The sequence below is a fragment of the Neofelis nebulosa genome, chromosome 7, assembly GCF_028018385.1.
Source record: "Neofelis nebulosa isolate mNeoNeb1 chromosome 7, mNeoNeb1.pri, whole genome shotgun sequence".
Lineage (NCBI taxonomy): Eukaryota > Metazoa > Chordata > Mammalia > Carnivora > Felidae > Neofelis > Neofelis nebulosa.
Window position 1 is genome coordinate 33,496,647 of NC_080788.1, and position 19,310 is coordinate 33,515,956.

At 39.7% G+C, this 19,310-nt stretch overlaps 1 protein-coding gene across 8 annotated transcripts in view; it reads right to left on the minus strand.

Annotated features, from left to right (window-relative positions):
• Positions 1–19,310, minus strand: part of NEO1 (neogenin 1) — a 237,793-nt gene that overhangs the window by 147,508 nt on the left and 70,975 nt on the right. For all 8 annotated transcript variants that reach the window (XM_058737118.1, XM_058737117.1, XM_058737116.1 and 5 more), the window contains exons 3-4: positions 14,107–14,382; positions 10,353–10,506 (exon numbers count right to left, since the gene is read on the minus strand). In XM_058737118.1, the coding sequence (XP_058593101.1) occupies positions 10,353–10,506; positions 14,107–14,382 (430 nt within the window). The remainder of the gene's footprint in view (positions 1–10,352; positions 10,507–14,106; positions 14,383–19,310) is intronic.

The following is a 19,310-nucleotide window of genomic DNA, read 5'->3' on the forward strand; positions in this document are numbered from 1 at the left end:
TTTAGATCTAAACAAATGCAATCAAAAGATTAAGTAAACACATCAATTCTTAGTTACAAACACCATGGTAATGTTTCATTTATTTAATTTTTAAAAATTTTTTAAATGTTTTTATTTATTTTTGAGACAGAGAGAGACAGAGCATGAGCAGGGGAAGGGCAGAGAGAGAGGGAGACACAGAACCCAAAGTAGGCTCCAAGCTCTGAGCTGTGAGCACAGAGCCCAACGTGGGGCTTGAACCCACGGACTGTGAGATCATGACCTGAGCTGAAGTTGGACGCTCAACCGACTGAGCCACCCAGGCGCCTCTATTTAATTTAATGGTCAAAAATATGTAGTTAGTTTCAAGTTTTTATTTAAATTCCATTTAGTTAACATATGGCATAACATTAGTTTCAGTAGAATTTAGTGATTCATCACTTACATATAACACCCACTGCTCATCACAACAAGTGCATTCCTAATACCCATCACCCATTTAACCCATCTCTTACCCACCTTTCCTCCAGCAACCTTCAGTTTGTTCTCTATAGTTAAGACTCTGTTTGGGGGCGCCTGGGTGACTCAGTCAGTTACGTGTTTGACTTTGGCTCAAGTCTCACATGAACATGATCTCATAGTTCGTGAGTTTAAGCCCCATGCCAGGCCCTGTGCTGACAGCTCAGAGCCTGGAGCCTGCTTCGGATTCTGTGTCTCCCTCTCTCTCTGCCCCTTCCCAGCTCTCTCTCAAAAATAAATATACATTTAAAAAAATTACAAACAAAAAAAGAATCTGTTTTATGGTTTGCCTCCCTCTCTCCCCATACCACGATCATGTTTCACATGTGAGTGAAATCATATGGTATATGTCTTTTCTCTGACTGATTTTACTTAGCATAAACTCTTGAGCTCCATCCAGATCACTGCAAATGTCAAGATTTCATTGTTGTTGATGGCTGAGTAATATTCCACTGCATGTATACCACATCTTCTTTATTCATCAATCAATGGACATTTGGGCTCTTTCCATAATTTGGCTATTGTTGATAATGCTGCTATAAACATCAGGGTACATATGCCCCTCTGAATCAGTATTTTTGTATCATTTGGGTAAATGCTTAGTAGTGCATTTAGTGCACAGTAGATAGATCACAGGGCAGCTATTTTCAATTTTTTGAGGGAAGCTCCATACTGTTTTCCAGAATGGCTGCACCAGTTTGCATTCCTACCAACAGCATAAGAGGGTTCCCCCTTCTCCGCATCCTTGCCAAAATCTGTTGTCTTATGTTAATTTTAGCCATTTTGACAGGTGTGAGGTAGTATCTCAACGTGGTCTGGATTTGTATTTCCCTGATGATAGGTGATATTGAGCATTTTTTCATGTGCCTATTAGCCATCTGTATGTTTTCTCTGGAAAAATGTCTATTCATGTCTTTTGCCCATTTCTTCACTGGATTATTTGGTTTTTGGGTGTTGAGTTTGATAAGTTCTTTATAGATCTTGGATACTAACCCTTTATCAGATAGATTATTTGCAAATATCTTCTCCCATTCCATCAGTTGCCTTTTAGCCTTATTGATTGTTTCCTTCCCAATGCAGGAGACTTTTATCTTGATAAAGTCCCAATAGTTCATGTTTGCTTTCATTTCCCTTGCCTCTGGAGATGTGTCTAGTAAGAAGTTGCTATAGCTGAAGTCAAAGAGGTTGCTGCCTGTGTTCTCTTCTAGGATTTTAATGGTTTCCTATTTTACATTGAGGTCTTTCATTCATTTTGAATGTACTGTTGTGTATGGTGTAAGAAAGTGATCCAGTTTCATTCTTCTGCAAGCTGCTATTCAGTTTTCCAAAGACCATTTGTTGACAGACCTTCTTCCATTGGATATTCTTTCCTGCTTTGTTGAAGATGAGCTGACCATATAGTTGCAGGTCCATTTCTGGGTTTTCTATTCTGTTCCATTGGTCTATGTGTTTGTTTTTGTGCCAGTACCATGCTGTCTTGACTACAGTTTTGTAATATAGCTTGAAATCCAGAATTATGATGCCTCCAACTTTGCTTATCTTTTTCAGGATTGCTTTGGCTATTTGGGGTCCTGTGTGAGTCCATACATACTTGAGGACTGTATGTTCTAGCTGTGAAAAATGCTGATGGTATTTTGATAGGGATTGCATTAAATGTGTAGATTGCTTTGGGTAGTTTAGACATTTTAACAATAATTGTTTCTCCAGTCCATGAGTATGGGATGTTTTTCCACTGTCATCTTCAACTTCTTTCAGAAGTGTTCCATAGTTTTCAGCATACAAATCTTTTACCTCTGGTTAGGTTTATTCCTACGTATCTTATGTTTTTGATGCAACTGTAAATTGGATTATTCCTTAATTTCTCTTTCTGCTGCTTCATCATTTGCGTATAGAAATCCAACAGATTTCTGTACGTTGACTTTTATATTCTGTGACTTTACTGAATTTATGGATCAGTTCTAACAGCTTTTTTGGTGGACTCTTGGATTTTCTACATACAGTATCATGTCATCCGCGAATAGTGAAAATTCGATTTCTTCCTTGCCATCTCATTTCTTTTTGTTGTCTGAACTGCTGACGCTAGGACTATGTTAAATAGTAATGGTGAGGGTGGACAACGCTGTCTTGTTACTCACCTGAGAGGAAAAGCTCTCAGTTTTTCCCCATTGAGAATGAACATTAGCTGTGGATCTTTCATATATGGCCTTTATGATGTGGAAGTAGGTTTTGTTTTGTTTTTTAATCAAGAATGGATGCTGTACTCCGTCAAATGCTTTTTGTGCATCTAATGAGAGGATCATATGGTTCTTATCCTTTGCTTTCATTGATGTGGTGTATCATGTTGATTGACTTGCCAATAATAAATGACCCTTGCAAACCAGGAATGAATCCCATTTGATCATGGTGAATGATTCTTTTAATATACTGTTGGATTTGATTTGTTAGCATTTTGTTGAGAATTTTTGCATGCATGTTCATCAAGGATATTGGCCTAGAATTCTTTTTTAGTAGGGTCTTTGTCTGGTTTGGGGATCAATGTAATCCTGGCCTCATAGAATGAGTTTGGAAGTTTTCTTTCCATTTCTGTTTTTTGAAAACAGTTTGAGAAGAACAGGTATTCTCTTCTTTAAATGTTTGGTAGAGGGGCGCCTGGGTGGCTCAGTAGGTTAAGCATCCAACTTCGGTTCAGGTCATGATCTCATGCTTCATGAGTTCGAGCCACACATCAGGCTCTGTGCTGACAGCTCAGAGCCTGGAGCCTGCTTCGGATTCTCTCTCTCTCTCTGTGCTGCCCCACCCCCCCACCCCCCCCGCCCAACTCATGCTCTGTGTCTCTAAAAATGAATAAATGTTAAAAAAAAAAAAAACAAAACACATTTTTAACATTTGGTAGAACTCCCCTGGGAAGCGATCAGGCCCTAGACTTTTGTTTGTTGAGAGATTTTGGATTACTGTTTCAATTTCTTTGCTGGTTGTCAATCTGTTCAAGTTTTCTATTTCTTCCTGTTTCAATTTTGGTAGTTTATGTGTTTCTAGGAATTTATCCATTGCTTAAAGATTGCCCAATTTGTTGGCATGTAATTTTTCATAAAATTCTCTTATAATTATTTGCATTTCTGTGGTGTTGGTTGTGATCTCTCCTATTTGTGATTTTATTTATTTGGGTCCTCTCTTCTTTTCATAAGTCTGGCTAGGAGTTTGTCAATTTTACTTCTTTCAAAGAACCAGCTCCTGGTTTCATTGATCTGTTCCACTGGGTTTTGTTTCTATTTGTTTCATTTATTTCTGCTTGATCTTATTTCCCTTCTTCTGCTTTCAGCTTGATTTGTTGTTTGTTTTCTAGCTCATTTAGGTGTAAGGTTAGGTTGTACATTTGAGATTTTTCTTGCTTCTTGAGGTAGGCCTGTATTGCTATATTCTTTCCTTTTATGACCTCTGTTGCTGCATCCCAAAGCTTTATGACTGTCACATTTTCATTATCAATTGTTTCCATGTACTTTTTATTTCTTCTTGTATTTCCTGGTTGACCCATTCATTCTTTAGTAGGATGGCTTTAATCTCCATGTATTTTTGGTCTTTTCAAATTTTTTTCTTGTGGTTGACTTCAAGTTTCATACTATTGTGGTCAGAAAACATGCACAGTATGATCTCAATCTTTTTGCACTTGTTGAGGCCTGATTTAAGACCTAGTATATGATCCATTCTGGAGATTTTCCCATGTGCACTTTAAAAGAATGTATATTTTGCTGCTTTAGGATGAAATGTTCTGAATATATGTGTTAAGTCCATCTAGACCAATGTGTCATTCAAAGCCATTGTTTCCTTGTTGATTTTCTACTTAATCTGTCCATTGATGTGAGATATTAAAGCCCCCTACTTTTATTGTATTATTATGAATGAGTGCCTTTATGTTTAATTGTTGTACCTATTTGGGTTCTCTCAAGTTGGGGGCATAAATATTTAAAATTGTTAGGTCTTCGTGTGAGATACACACTTTTATTATGATACAGTACCCTTCTTCATCTCTTGTTACAATCTTCAGTTTAAAATCTTGTTTGTCTGATATTAAGTACTGCTACTCTGGCTTTCTTTTGACGTCCATTAGCATGATAAATGGTTCTCACTATCCCCTCACTTTCAATCTGCGGGTGTCTTTAGGTCTATAAAATGAGTTATATAGGCAGCATATAGATGGGTCTTGTTTTTTTATCCATTCTGACACCCTATGTCTTTTGATTGGAGTATCTGGTCCATTTACATTCAGTGATTATTGATAGATATGAATTTAGTGCCATCTTGTTACTTGTTTTGTTGTTTCTAGAGATTTCCTTTCTCTACTCTCTGTCACTTTTGGTCTTTCTTTCCCAAAGAGTCCCCTTTAATATTTCTTGCAAGGCTGGTTTAATGGTCATGAACTCCTTTAGTTTTTGTTTTTCTGGGAACTATCTCTCCTTCTATTCTGAATGATAGCCTTGCTGGATAAGAATAATTTGGACTGCATATTTTTCCCACTTAGCACACTGAATATATCATGCCACTCCCTTTGTCCTGCAAAGTTTTTGTCGAGAGATCTGATGCTACCCTTATTTGTCTTCCCTTGTAAGTTAGGGACTTCTTTTGTCTTGCTGCTCTTATGATTTTTTTATCTCTATATTTTGCAAATTTAACTATGGTATGTCTTGGCATTGGCCTGCTTTTGTTGATTTTGATGGGAGCTCTTTGTGCCTCCTGGATTTAGAGGTCTCTTTCCTTCCCCAGGTTAGGGAAGTTTTCAGCTATAATTTCTTCAAATAAACCCTCTTCCCCCTCTTCCCTCTTCTTCTCCTTCTTCTTCTTCTGGGATTTCTAGAAGAATGTTATCTATACTCCTGAATGTTATTATGCTTTATGGAGTCACTGAGTTTCTAAGTCTACATCTGTGATCCAGTGTTTTTCTTTCCCTCTTCTTTTCAGCTTCATTATTTTCCCTAATTTTATCTTCTGTATCACTTAGTTCCTCTGCTTTCAGTTTTGTATCTTGGTTATAGTATTTTTTACTTCAGCCTGACTAGTTTTTAGGGCTTTTATCTCTGTGCTAAGGGACTCCCTGGTGTCTTCTATGCTTTTCTCAAGCTCAGCTAGTATCTCTATGATTCCTGCTTTAGATTTTGGATCAGGCAGATTACTTATATCTGTTTCAATTAGATCCCTGGCCATGACCTTTTCTTGTTCTTTCTTTTGGGATCTATTTCTCCATCTTGGCATTATGTCTATGTCTCTGCTGTCTTCTCTGTGTTAGAAAAGCCTGTTAAGTTTCTGCCTCCTGAGAATAACGGCTTTATGAAGAAGAGGCCATATGCTGTCCAGGGTCTGGTGCTTCAGGAAGTGTCTCTGAACACACAGTGTATTCTGTGTACACTCTACTGCTGTGTTTTGGCTGCTCTTTCCCTCAGGTCAGTCCTCTGCAGTTACTCCTTGCCTGCAGTGGGGAGTGTTTGGACCTTGGCCAGAGTGTGGCTGGCAGGTTTTAATTAGGTGTGCTCTAGTCTGTCTGCTTGTTAAAATAGACCTGATGCTATTTCCACCAGAGTTGAAGCTTTGCAGAACTCTATGGTCGGGGATTTGTGCTGGTCTCCTGGGGGAGGGGCTTGCTGCTTTGGTTCTCAGGCACACTTCCCTACAAAAAGCAGAGGGGTGCAAAGTACAGAGGGGTGGGCCTTTATGTAAGCGGTTCAGGCCACCACTGTTGGTGTTGTGCTGCTTACTGAAGTCAGTTTACCCTGAGGGATGGGGACAGAAATGGCACCAGCCCCCTCCCTCATGCCCAGAGTGAGAGTTCATGCCCACTGCTGTTCGAGGAGCCCTCCTAGAAGAGCAAACAATCTCCCTCAATGTCACAGGTGTCCTTCAGCTCACTGCCTTCACCCTGCCTATGTGTGGGGCATCTGCCCATCCAACAGCGCAATGTGTCTGTGTTCTATCCCAGGCAGGCTGGCTGAGTTTTAAAACTCCAAACTTTAGGGAACTAGTGTGGTATGGACTCACACTGGTCCTCTAAGGGAGGGTCTTGCCACATTGGGACTGATGTAGGTTTGTCCCAGAAGGGCAGTCGCAGCGAAGAGCAGGGGTGTGGAATCTGGAGTAAAGCACAGCAAAGAGCCACTGTCCACATTAGCTGCCTTCAGCAGATGGCTCTGTGCCTATGCTGAGGGGCAAGGGAGGGTTAATGGTGCCCACCAGCCCTTTTGTCTCTGGAGAGACAATGCCACCTTTCCCAGATGCTCTTTAAGAAGGGGGAACCACCTCTCCCAGTACACCATCTGCCCCTGGGCTATCTGCCCTTCTTCTCTACAGGAGCACTACAGTGCCCTCTGGGCTCCACACCACCCATGCCACAGACCTCCAAAACTCAAGTCTTTGAGCCTTGTTGGTTGTAAAAACACAAAAATCAGCCCCTCTCCTTTTCCCAGCCAATGGTTTTGGAGAAGGGTTTTCCTTGTGTGATCCCCTCTCTCTCTCTCTCTCTCTTTCTTTCTCTCTCTCTCTCATCTTTGCAGCACCCATGATCTACTTCTCCCTCAAATCATATCTCCACACCTACCTTCCACGATGTGGCCTCTTCTCTCCCTCTAGTTGTGCAGTTTGTTCTGTCAGTCTTTAGATCAATTTCTTGGGTATTCAGAATGATTTGATATTCATCTAGCTGTGTTCAAGGAACAATCCAAGCCTAGGGCGCTCCTACTACTCCACCATCTTAAATCCTACCCAGTAATGTTTTAAAATATTCATTTTCAAAGCAGTCTTAGATTAGCAATGGAGAAAGATGTCTAACAGTTAAAGATTTTTACTAGAGCCAGCCTAGTACTATCTAGATTTCTACCCACTTGTTTCTTCCAATTACAAAATTTCTTTCTAATTTGAGGTCTAAATAATTTATTAGCTAAGGCCCATCGACATATCTCATAATACACTGGTAGAAACAAAGACATTTTGAGTAATTACCTATATCTAACCTGAAGCACTCTGATTTTCCTACACTACATTCAGACATCTGACCGAAAAATATTGGTCACCACTTCTCCCTCCCCCATTATGTGCCACACACTATGCGAGGGTCTGGAAATACTGACATGAACAACATCAACATTTGCCCTTTTATATGCTTGTGAACTTCCTGAGACAGTGCTATACAAAAGCAATGCTTCTCAGACTTTTCTACCACCTAACCCAAGTATTCAGAAACCTGGAGAACTCAAGGTAGAAAACAGTCTACTTAGTCTTAAGTCTTCTGACTTATCCTTAAAATTCAGAGGGATACTACTGGCCATGATATATTCACATTTGGTTTAATTACAAAACATTTTTGGGGCACCTAGATGGCTCAGTTGGTTAAGCGTCCACCTTCGGCTCAAGTCACAATCTCATGGTTCATGGATTCAAGCCCCACGCTGGGATCTGTGCAGACAGCTCAGAGCCTGGAACCTGCTTTGGATTCTGTGGCTCCCTCTCTCTCTGCCCCTCCCCAACTCTCTCTCTGGTGCTCTCTTTCAAAAATAAATATTTTTTAAAAATTAAAAAAAAATTTCCCTGAGAAATATCTTTGAATGAAATTGAATATAACAATTTTATGCAACATAAAAGGAAGATATGTAACATTTCTACCATGGTTTGTATACCCCAACCCACATCTAGAGCCCAGTTGAGAATCACTCTACTAACAGAACAACTGTCCAACACATTATATATAAAACAGCAATCCTACCTCTACCTCTCTTGGCATCCCTGGCATACTCTGTCTTAATGTTCTTCATAGCACTTACCATAAACTGAAATTTTACATGCTTATATAATTACTGTCTGACTCTTCCCCACTAGAATATGAGATTCGTAACAGCAAAAGTCTATTTGGTTCACTACTCTGTTCCCAGTACCTAGAACAGTGCTTAACATAATTGGCGTTCAATATGTTGATAATTATTGAATAAGCAAATGAGAATCACAGCAATCCTCACTTTTATCTCTTACATAAGAACTCAACCTCCTTTATCATGATCTATCCTCCGAATGTCCTTCTATGATGATAAAATACAAAATCTTTTAAGATAACCTATTTCAGTCTTCCTACTCCTGATAAAGATTATGTTCTAAGATGTAGCCAATTAAAATTGCTACTCTAAGAGCTTCAAATTTTTATCCCCTTTTCAAAGGTTCCCTATGTTTCAGTTGGCATACATTTTAAATATTCCCTTGAGGTCTTATAAATTCTTTGCAAAATATTCAGCTGGAGAAAGGAGTGGCAAGAAAGGAAGTAAAATAGAGGCAGAAGTAGTTGGTGACTGGCTGGGTGCTGAGAAAGAAAGAGGTGATATTGGAGATGATACCATTAGTTCTGGTAATGGAACACCTTACTGCAGTCTATCATCCCCACCTGAAGGTCAATCACCAAGCTGACTAGACAGATACCCCTTCCCAGGTCTTGGTTACTCAAGTGCACAAACTAAGACTGTCTGCTTACTTTGGATTACTCAGCTGGGAATCTGTAGACCTGCTCGGTCCAAATCAATAACCACTAGCCAGACGTGGCTTCTGACACTTTAAATGTGGCTAGGATGACTCAAGAACTGAATGCTGAATTTTATTTAATTTTTATTTAAATATAAAAGCAGAAGCAACACAGGGGTGCGTGGATGACTCAGATGGTTGAGCATCTGACTCTTGATTTCAGCTCAGGTCATGATCTCATGGTTTGTGGGTTCAAACCCCGTGTCAGGCTCCATGCTGGCAGTGCAGAGCCTGCTTGAATATTCTCTCTTTCTCTCTCTCCTCCTCCCCCACTTGCACTCTGTCTCTCTCGCTCTCAAAATATATACATAAACTTTAAAAAATAAAAAAATTAAAAAGCTGAAGTAACACTAACCATGGCTTTATTGTTGGGTAGAGCTACATTTCACTTTAACTGGTGCACTGTATAAATTATTATTATTGTATTTAGTAGTGCACATGTACATCTTAGTTTTTTTTTTAACTTAGCTACCAAAACTTTTAAATTACATATGTGGCTTGCATCATATCTCTATTGGACAGCACTACTCTGCAACAGTGGTTCTCAACTGGGACCACTTTGTCCCCCAGGGGACATCTGGCAAGCTCCAGAAACATTTTTGGTTGTCACAACTTGGGAGTGCTATTGGCATCTAGCAGGCAGAGGCCAAGGGTGATACTAAACATTCTACAACGCACAAGATAACTTTGTTTTGGAAACAAAATATACCTGAATACCACCACTGCCACTACCTCAGTTCTTTTATCAAAGTACAACAGAGAAAAGCACCCATTACATAGGTCAAGTACCCATTACATAAGAAGTAATGAGGGGTGACATGATGGCTGACATTAATAGAAAGGTTTTTGTGGAAGAGGAAGAATTTTGATCACAGAAGAAGGGTGGCAGGAGTTTAAAAGGCAAAAACAAAAGGATGAGGAACACATTTTCTTTTATTGTTAAAGAAAACTACTACCAACAAAATGCAAATTGCACTCATGAAAATGAATGATAAGCCTCAGGCTAGTCAGAACCAGAAACTCTTCCAACAGTTTAGGGAAGGAGGTCTTGAGGCCTTAGGCTAAGTATACTGTAGCTCAGAAGGAACAAATGGAATAAATGCTTAGTACTTTGAAAGCAGTTTTTTCTTTAAACATCCTTATCATATACAGTATAGAAACTATTTCAAGAATGACAAATGAGCATTATAATGTGTTTAAACAAAAAATAAAATAGATGGCCATTTTTTTCCATTATTAATCAGTAGTCCCAAACAAGATTAGACCAAGTCTGAAGCTAAGGCTGAAAAAGGCTTTTAGGCAGACAATGTTACCTTTCTGGGTCAAGTGCCTTCTCATTTTTCATCCATCTAATGGCTGGAGGAGGAAGTCCTGAAGCGACACACGGCAACACTGCATTCTGACCAAGGACTCTGACTAAGGAAGAAGGTTGTTTCAGAAATACCAAGTTTGATGTGAACTCAGGATCTAAAAAATAGAAGACAATAATTAAGAAAGCACTTTACCACTTTCATCATGAGGAATTGCAATTTCCTGTTCAGTCTGTGTGGTTTTATTTATTTTTTAAGTAGGCTCCATGCCCAATGTGGGGCTTGAACTCATGACCCTGAGATCAAGAGCTGCATGCTTTACTGTCTGAGCCAGTCAGGCACCCTGTTTGGCTTTATATAACTAAATATTTTAAGAAAAAGTGACACAAGAAAATTCCAATTAAATTAGCAAGCATTTCTTAAGTCATTTCAATGTGTAAAACATCGTGCTACGCTCTCTGGGGGCCTTAAAGATGTACAAGTTATAGCTCCTAACATAAGGTGCTTACTGACCAACTGAGAGATTATTTGACACGAATCCCTTTCACCTTAAAAGACTGGATAAGGGGGTGTCTGGGTGTCTCAGTCAGTTAAGCGTCCAACACTTAGTTTCGGCTCAGATCATGATCTTGCGGTATGTGAGTTCGAGCCCTGTGTTGGGCTCTGCTGCTTGGGATTCTCGCTCTCTGCCCCTCCCCCCACTCATGCTATCTCTATCTCTCTCAAATAAATAAACTTTAAAAATAGAAAATAAAAGACTGGATAAGTAAATGTTTCATGAGTGGTACAAAGAGAAAAGACTGAGCAAGTTCAGGATCCTTAACAGCATCCTCTCCATTCATAGGGGTATCATAAGAGGTTTCCTTTACATCCCTGTATCTGTGTTACTTATGAAAATCTTTCTGAGTTTTGTCTCTTTACCTTACTCACGCAGTCTGTCAATCCTTTGATTTTTACAATGGTACAGCTATGAGGCTACTACTCGGAGTGTGTCCACTTTATATAGCTGCCCTCTTATGGACATCTGAAAAGGCTACACTTTTATGGGTAGAACATCTATTTCCAGTATTAAGTTTTGAGAAGACAGACCATTCTCAGGTAAAGAGACGTGATTCTTGTCTCCATACTCTTAGGAAAAGATATTCTACAGCCACGGTAACCACCACCAGGGCTGGCTTTAACCTTGTGTAACTAATTGATGACAGTTCTGTAGCCATGGTAACAAATAAACAAGGTCTAACAGATCAGTGACAACTCGCTTCAGTGAACATGCCTTGGAAAGTCAGCCAATGAGTGATAGCCTCAGGCTTTAGAAGTCAGCCATTCAGCAGTGGAATTACTTGCTTCTACAGCTGACATTAACCTGCTCTCCCCTCTGTAACCAACCATTAAACATGCTTCTTTGGCTGACATCAACCCACCCTTGCCTCTTAACCAACATACCAAAAACAACGTCTTCCCCAAAATTCTATACGAGATTAGCAGTTTGCATTAATTCAAGAAGACTGTGCTTAAAAGTACGCTTTTCTCTTAAGTAAAAAAGAAACATTCAGTACTTCGTTTATGTTTCAGATATTGAGTGGTGGCTCATCCTTTGACACTGAAAAATCTTGTTTCCTTGGATCCGGTTTTAAGGATTTGCTTGAATGGTACCCCAGGTATAAAGAAGAAACAGGACCTCTGCCATGTAAAAGCAAGTCAGGAAGTAGGCTGGAAGACACTGCAATATGGTAATAGTTCTCTTCCCCACCCCCCCAGATTTAGCTACATTTAATCAAATTTTGATAGAAACAGACACCTTTGAACGAATATCTATTGTCTTCTGTTCTGCCAGTTACCATTCTTGGTAGCAAAATTCCCTACCCTTATTGAGCTTACCTACTATTAGGGGAGAGACACAAGAAACAAGACAGCATATGTCAGATAGTGATATGTTCTGAAGTAAAACGAAGGAGAAGAGGAAACTATGGGGTGGAAATGGAAGACTTATTTTAAACAGTGGTCAAGGAAGGCTTAATTGATACAGTGACATTTGAGCAAAGAAATAAGACAGTTGATTCAGGCAGACATCTGAGGGAAGAGAGGACTCCAGGCAGAGCAAATGCCAAGCAGCAAGACCTAAAGCAAAACAGTGTTTGGAATGTTCTAGAAACATAAGGTGGCCACAATCACAAAGTGAGGGAGAGAAGAGTACCAGATGGAAGGAGCGTTATGGGAACAGAGGTGGCATTAATATTATATAAATCCTGGGGCACCTGGGTGGCTTAGTCGGTAAAGCATCCGACTTCTGCTCAGGTCATGATCTCGTGGTTTGTGGGTTCGAGCCCCACATCGGGCTCTATGCTGACAGCTCAGAGCCTGGAGCCTGCTTCAGATTCTGTGTCTCCCCCTCTTGCTGCCCCTCCCATGTTCATGCTCTGTCTCTCTCAATAATAAATACATGTTAAAAAAATTAAAAAAAAAAAAAAAAGATTATATAAATCCTTACAGGCCAAGGACTTTAACCTTTACTCTGAGATGAGAAACCATTAGGTTTTGGGCAAAGATGTGACATGATCTAACACACATTAAAAAAAATAACTGTGGCTCCTGAGGTGTAAACACACAGGACAGGAATGCCAAGGACATGGATGATGACAACAAAGAAAGAAACTGCATTAAAAAAAAAATTAGTTCATGGGGCGCCTGGGTGGCTTGGTCAGTTACTGACCGACTTCGGCTCAGGTCATGATCTCACGGTCCGTGAGTTCGAGCCCCCCGTCGGGCTCTGTGCTGACAGCTCAAAGCCTGGAGCCTGTTTCAGATTCTGTGTCTCCCTCTCTCTCTGCCCCTCCCGTGTTCATGCTCTGTCTCTCTCTGTCTCAAAAATAAATAAACGTTAAAAAAAAAAATTAAAAAAAAAATTAGTTCAAAGCTCATCAGGAACACCCTCAAGCGTCGCTGTTCAAACACTGGTCTCACTTTGCAAGCCAATCCATAGACCAAAAGTTAGCCTATGAAGTAGCTGTATATGACAAACCTGCCAAAACAACGTAAGGATGGCCCAACTATATCCATAAGCTCAGGTGTAAGGGAGAAATGTGGAGAGAATCAGGCACCCAGCAGTGGGAGTGGAAGCCGAAAGGTGAGACATCAGGAGGCTGAAGGACTGTGGTGAGCAACAAGTGAGAGGGTGTCATGAGCAGAAGAGACACAGCCAGGAAGAGACACACAAAACAAGATCATGAGGAGAGCCAGCAGGGGCAGGAAGAGTGAGAACCCACCAAGAGAGGGAAGAAGGAGCTGGGTTTGCATTAAAATAAGGGAGTGTTATAAAGATCCAAGGACTCTTGCTTACCAGCGTCTCCAGAGCTGCTGTTTTTGTTACCATTCTGCACATCCCTTCTATGAACTAGCCTGAGCGAGTCTCTGATGCTGACGGGTAAAGACACCTAAGTGTATGAAGTATTACAGGGAAGTAGCAGATGGAGGCTTGACGAAAGACACAGAGCTAGTGTTTGGCCAAGAAGAAAGCCATAGATATGAAACACATTTTATCACTTGATACATTTTTACTGACTCATGTATTCACTAAAGAGAGGATCTTCCTGGCACGTTTTCCTCTTTTCTCCCCCTGTAAAAAACTGAAACTCCTATGCTGACATTAGCTTGTCACACCACACATCTGACAGTGTTTGATGAAAAAAGAAAATTCTAAAAGAACCATTTTTATCCATTAACGAACATAAAACCACGGGTCCTGATGACAGGGGGATACCTGGAAGAACTTTTAACTCCGCTTCATCGCTATACTTCGGCGGCCCGCCGCTCTCAACTATGCAGCGGTAGAGCCCTCCGTCTCCTTCAGTGGCGTTGCTCACAACCAGTGTCCCACTTGGAAGTTTGATGACTCTATCATCCAGAGGAAGAGGCTGTCTGTTCTGTTCCCACCTCACAAATGGGACCAGATCCACACTGACTTCGCAATTCAGAACTGCACTGTTCCCAGCATAAACTGAAGAAGGTTCTGGTTGGCTAGCAAATCTTGGAAGACCTGGACAATAAAAAAGAGAAAAGAAGAAATAAAATATAGTTAAATGTGACTTTAAAATGCAGTCATGGGAACCAGGAACAAGTCGGCCCCTGTGGCCATGAGTGGAACCAGGGTCCAGACGAAGGTCTGTGGGTCAGGAAATTGGCTACAAGGCGGATACAGGTCAAAGAGGCAAATGTACTAGGGATAAACGGAATCAGATTCCTCACAGTTGGAGAAGCAAGGTATAAATATGGAAAAGCAGAGGGCAGAATAAATCCCATATTCGTATTGGTAGAACTGAAGTATCAGTTTAAGCTTACAGTTTTATGTGATTATACAAATATAGTTAAATGTTTATATAAATGTATATGTATATATGTATACTATATATACATTTCATAGTCATTACAAACAGACATATGTATATGTGTGTGTATATATATGTATACGTATATATTCTGGACTCTCTCTGGACAGAGCTAGGGGATATACACATATGTGTGTGTGTGTGTGTGTGTGTGTACATGAGTGTATGTGTGTGTACAAATATATATGAGATATACACATAGGTATGTATGTGTCTGTATAAATATAAACAAATATATATGTAAATGTGTGTGTGTGTGTATATATATATATATATATATATATACACACACACACACACACACATTTCCTAGCTCTATCCAGAGAGAGCTCAAAATCAATGCCACCTAAGTAGCAGTGAGTAGATATGGTGACACAATCTTGATTTCTAAATACATTCTCCACTACAAGGAACCAATGCTCCTTGGAGAAGAAGTTCATTCTAGGACTAGAATAAGGAAAGTACAAGATAAACCTGGAACATCCTGTGACAGAAGTAAGGAAGCATTCAAAGAACAACATGAACATATCAAAAAGTACACAGAAGTCAGACTGAAGGGAGTTTCCTCTAGCTAAATCTGGGATGATGATAATTAACACAGAAAAGAATAATGAATGGATGCTAAACTTGTTGGTGAAAGATGGATGATGAATAGGATATTATTAGAGTATCAAATTAGCTCTTCCCAAAATACATATTACTAATTAATGAAAGTACAAAATATTTAACTTTACAGTGGAGAAACAGAGCACTAACTTTCATTACTTTGTTAATATAGTCCATATTATATATATTTGTTAATACAGTCCATGTTAACAAAGGGATGAAAGTTAACATTACAAGTAATGGAACAAAACATCATATGCTTCCTGATAAGATACACTAAGAAAAACACAGCATCACTTACTTCTGTGATATTCCTCCCCAAAATGCAAAACCTGAATCTGTTCATAGGAGAAAACCAGAAAACACAAAATGAGATAAGGATAAACTGAAGAATGACTGGAGACCAAAAGAGCCTAAAGAGACACAACTACCAAATAAAACATGTAATCCTGGACCAGAAAGGAGTGGGGGAGGGACAAAGATACTGTTTTTGGTTTTTGCTATTAAGAACATTATTGAGGCAACCAGTGAAATATGAACAGTACCTACAGTAGTATTGTATTAAGGTTAATTTCCTAAAATTGATGGATGGTTGTTTAGAAGAATATCTTTGTTTTTAGGAAATATACATGGAAGTATTTCGGTGGAGGCAGTGTCTGCAACTTACCGTTAATGGTTCAGAAAAAAAAAAAAAACTGATTCGGGTCTGTGCCTATTGGGGGATAAGAAGGCAGACATGGTAAAGTGTTAACAGCTGGGTGATCTGAGTGACGAGCAGATGTAATTGCTTGGTTTCATTCTTGCAATAATTGTATGAGCTTGAAATTATTTCAAAATAAAATATTAACAAGAATGCAGGCATAAATACTCTGTAGATACACAGAGTCACGCAATCTGAATCTGAATCCCAACTCCACCACTTGATGGCTGTGTGACATTAGCAAGCTACTTAACCTGGAAGCCTCAGTTTCTTCTTCAATAAAATGAGAACAGTAAGAGGCCTCATTGGATGTTAAAAAGGTTAATACTTAACACACATCATATAAAGCACACTGCCTGGCACATACTCAAATACTAGCTACTGTTATTAACAGTAACATCTGAAAAGATTCTGAGATGCTAACAACACAACAAAATGTTTCTTTAAAGACTAATGACCATAGTAAATTATGAGAAACAGTTCTAGGTTTTGTAGTTTCATGATGGAGAATTAATCCACATGGAAATGGAACATTTGCAGGTTGTCTAGCTTCTGAATAGGAACACATCTACTCTTCGCTCAGATCACTCAGCTGGTAACACTTTACCATGTCTGCTTTATTATCCCCCAATAGGCACAGACCCGAATCAATTTTTTTTTTTCTGAATAGGGAAAGCAGATGGAGGAACTAGTATGGACATATGAGGCAGAAATCGCTGGGGCTTCCTGTGCTCACAAGCAGGGGGCCAGTTTGTCCTGCTACTTCCAGAGACTTGGAGTGGGAGCGAGACACAGGCTTGACAAGAAAAGATTAACAGTGTCTGTATTCAGACCACCCAATTCCTCCACCTTTAGGTACAAAACACTCACAGCCAGGCTACTGCCCAGGCAGTAAAACAAAAATTTCTACTGTGGAAAAATGAGTGCAGAGAAGACTTCTCGAATTTCATTTTATGAGCTACCTAGTGTTCTTTCAAAAATTCCCCTTCTTACATGTCTTAGCCAGAATCAGTCTGTATTGCTTGTAACCAAAGAACACTAACCAATGTTCTTTTAGAATGGCAACTTGGTAGTCTCTTAAAAAAAAAAAAAGTTTTGGGGCGCCTGGGTGGCTCAGTCGGTTGAGCGCCTACTTTGGCTCAGGTCACGATCTCGCGGTCCGTGAGTTCGAGCCCCGCATCGGGCCCCTGTGCTGACAGCTCAGAGCCCGGAGCCTGTTTCAATTCTGTGTCTCCCTCTCTCTGACCCTCCCCCATTCATGCTCTGTCTCTCTCTGTCTCAAAAATAAATAAACGTTAAAAAAAAAAAATTAAAAAAAAAAACAAAAAACAAAAGAAAAAAAAGTTTTATTGAGATACAATTTATATACCATAAAGTTTACCATTTAAAGTCCACAATTCAACAGTTTCTAGTATGCACACAAAGTTGTGCAACCATCACTATAATTTAATTTTAGAACATTTTCATCATCCCCCAAAGAAACTTTGTACTCACTTGCAGTCATTCCACATTCCCTGTACTCACTCACCCTATCTCCTGTGCCCTTGTCTCCTTTCCCCCATCCTCAGCCCTAGAAAACCACCAATCTACATTTTGGCCCCCTGTGTTTGCCTATTCTGGACATTTTATATATATGTCACATGATCTGTGATTGGCTTCTTTCACTTAGTATCATGTTTTTCAGGTTCATCCATGTTGCAGTATATAGCACAATTTCATTCCTTTTTATTGCTGAATAACATTCCATGTATGTATTTACCACATTTTGGTTATCCATTCAACACTTGACAGACATGTAGGTTGTTTTCACTTTTTGGCTGTTACAGGTAATGCTGCTATAACAAGTCATGTACAATTGTTGTACATACTGTCTTTTCATTTCTCTTGGGTAGACACCTAGAAATAGAATGGCTCAGTCATATGGTAACTTTATGGTTAAAATTTTGAGGGAGAGCCAAACAGTTCAGTGCTCTTTTTAAAATTCTACACACACACACACACACACACACACACACACACACACACACAGTATATCCTATGATCCAGCAATTAGTAGAATTACTTATTCCAGTAATCTATTCTACAGAAAAGATTTACAGAAAAGTGTTCACTACAGTACTGCCTATAATATCAAACAATTTTTATCCATGTAACTGTTCATAAAAAGGGAATCTTTAGATAATCACAGTATATCTATACAATGGATACTTTGCAACTATTAAAAAGAACTTCTATTCATCTCTTAGCTCAGATATTATTACCTTCTGATACTCAAGGCCATGAGTGAGTTAAATAACTCTCCTACAGAATCTTGTCTGCAGCCAAAGGACTGATTATACTATATTAAAATTGGCTGTTTACATTAGGCCAAAAATATTTCCTAAGGCTTTGAAAGCTAAAAAGAAGGCTGGACAAACCTAGCAGAGTAGAAAAGAGGAAAATGTAGAGGACAGGCTTAACAGGCAGTGGGGAAGCCATGAGCAAAGGGCAGAGACCAAGAATAAAAGGGATTTGAAATGTTCAGTACTGGCAGAGCTTAAAATGTGCTGCAGGTGGTCCTGCTGACGAGGGTAGAGGGCAGGGACAGGCAGGGTGGAATGTTAAGAAATGAAGCTAGAGAAGTGAAGACTAGCTCATGAAAAGACACAAGGCCTGTAAGAGTTTAGACATCAACTTGATGTTGTCACTGAGGAGCTACTGAAGGGTGAGAAGAGAGCCCTGACCACTGGACTGGAAGAGGGAAAGAATGAGGCACCAGATGGTTACAAGGTGAGGGATGGTGAGAAGTGGCCTCAGGATCACATACAAGAAACTAGGAAGCAGAATTCACTGGATTTGGCGACTGGTTGTGGGAGACAGCTGAGAAGAAGGAGTTACGATTAAAGCCCAACTTAAAAATGTAAACAATAAACAGAAGCTCACCTAAGCAACTGTGTAGGGGCAGTCATCATGCTAACTTATCTATCAACAGGTTGGAGAAAGCCTGACAAGTAGATTAGAGGAAGAAAGGAAGGGAGAGGGGGGGAAAGGGAAAAAGGAAGGAAAGAAGGGGGGAAAAAAAGAGAGGAAAGGCTAATTATCAAAATAAGTGACTCTTTCACCCTTTTCTTTTTCCATCCTCAATCTGTGATTATGGAATAATTACAGTAGTTCTATATCACACTCAAATTCAGCTTTGAGTATCTGGTTCCAAAGAGAAAAAGAGTCATCATACTCTGAATGAATGAACAAGTATACTGTGAAGTGCGCAGGAGATGGGGAACCATCACCCTA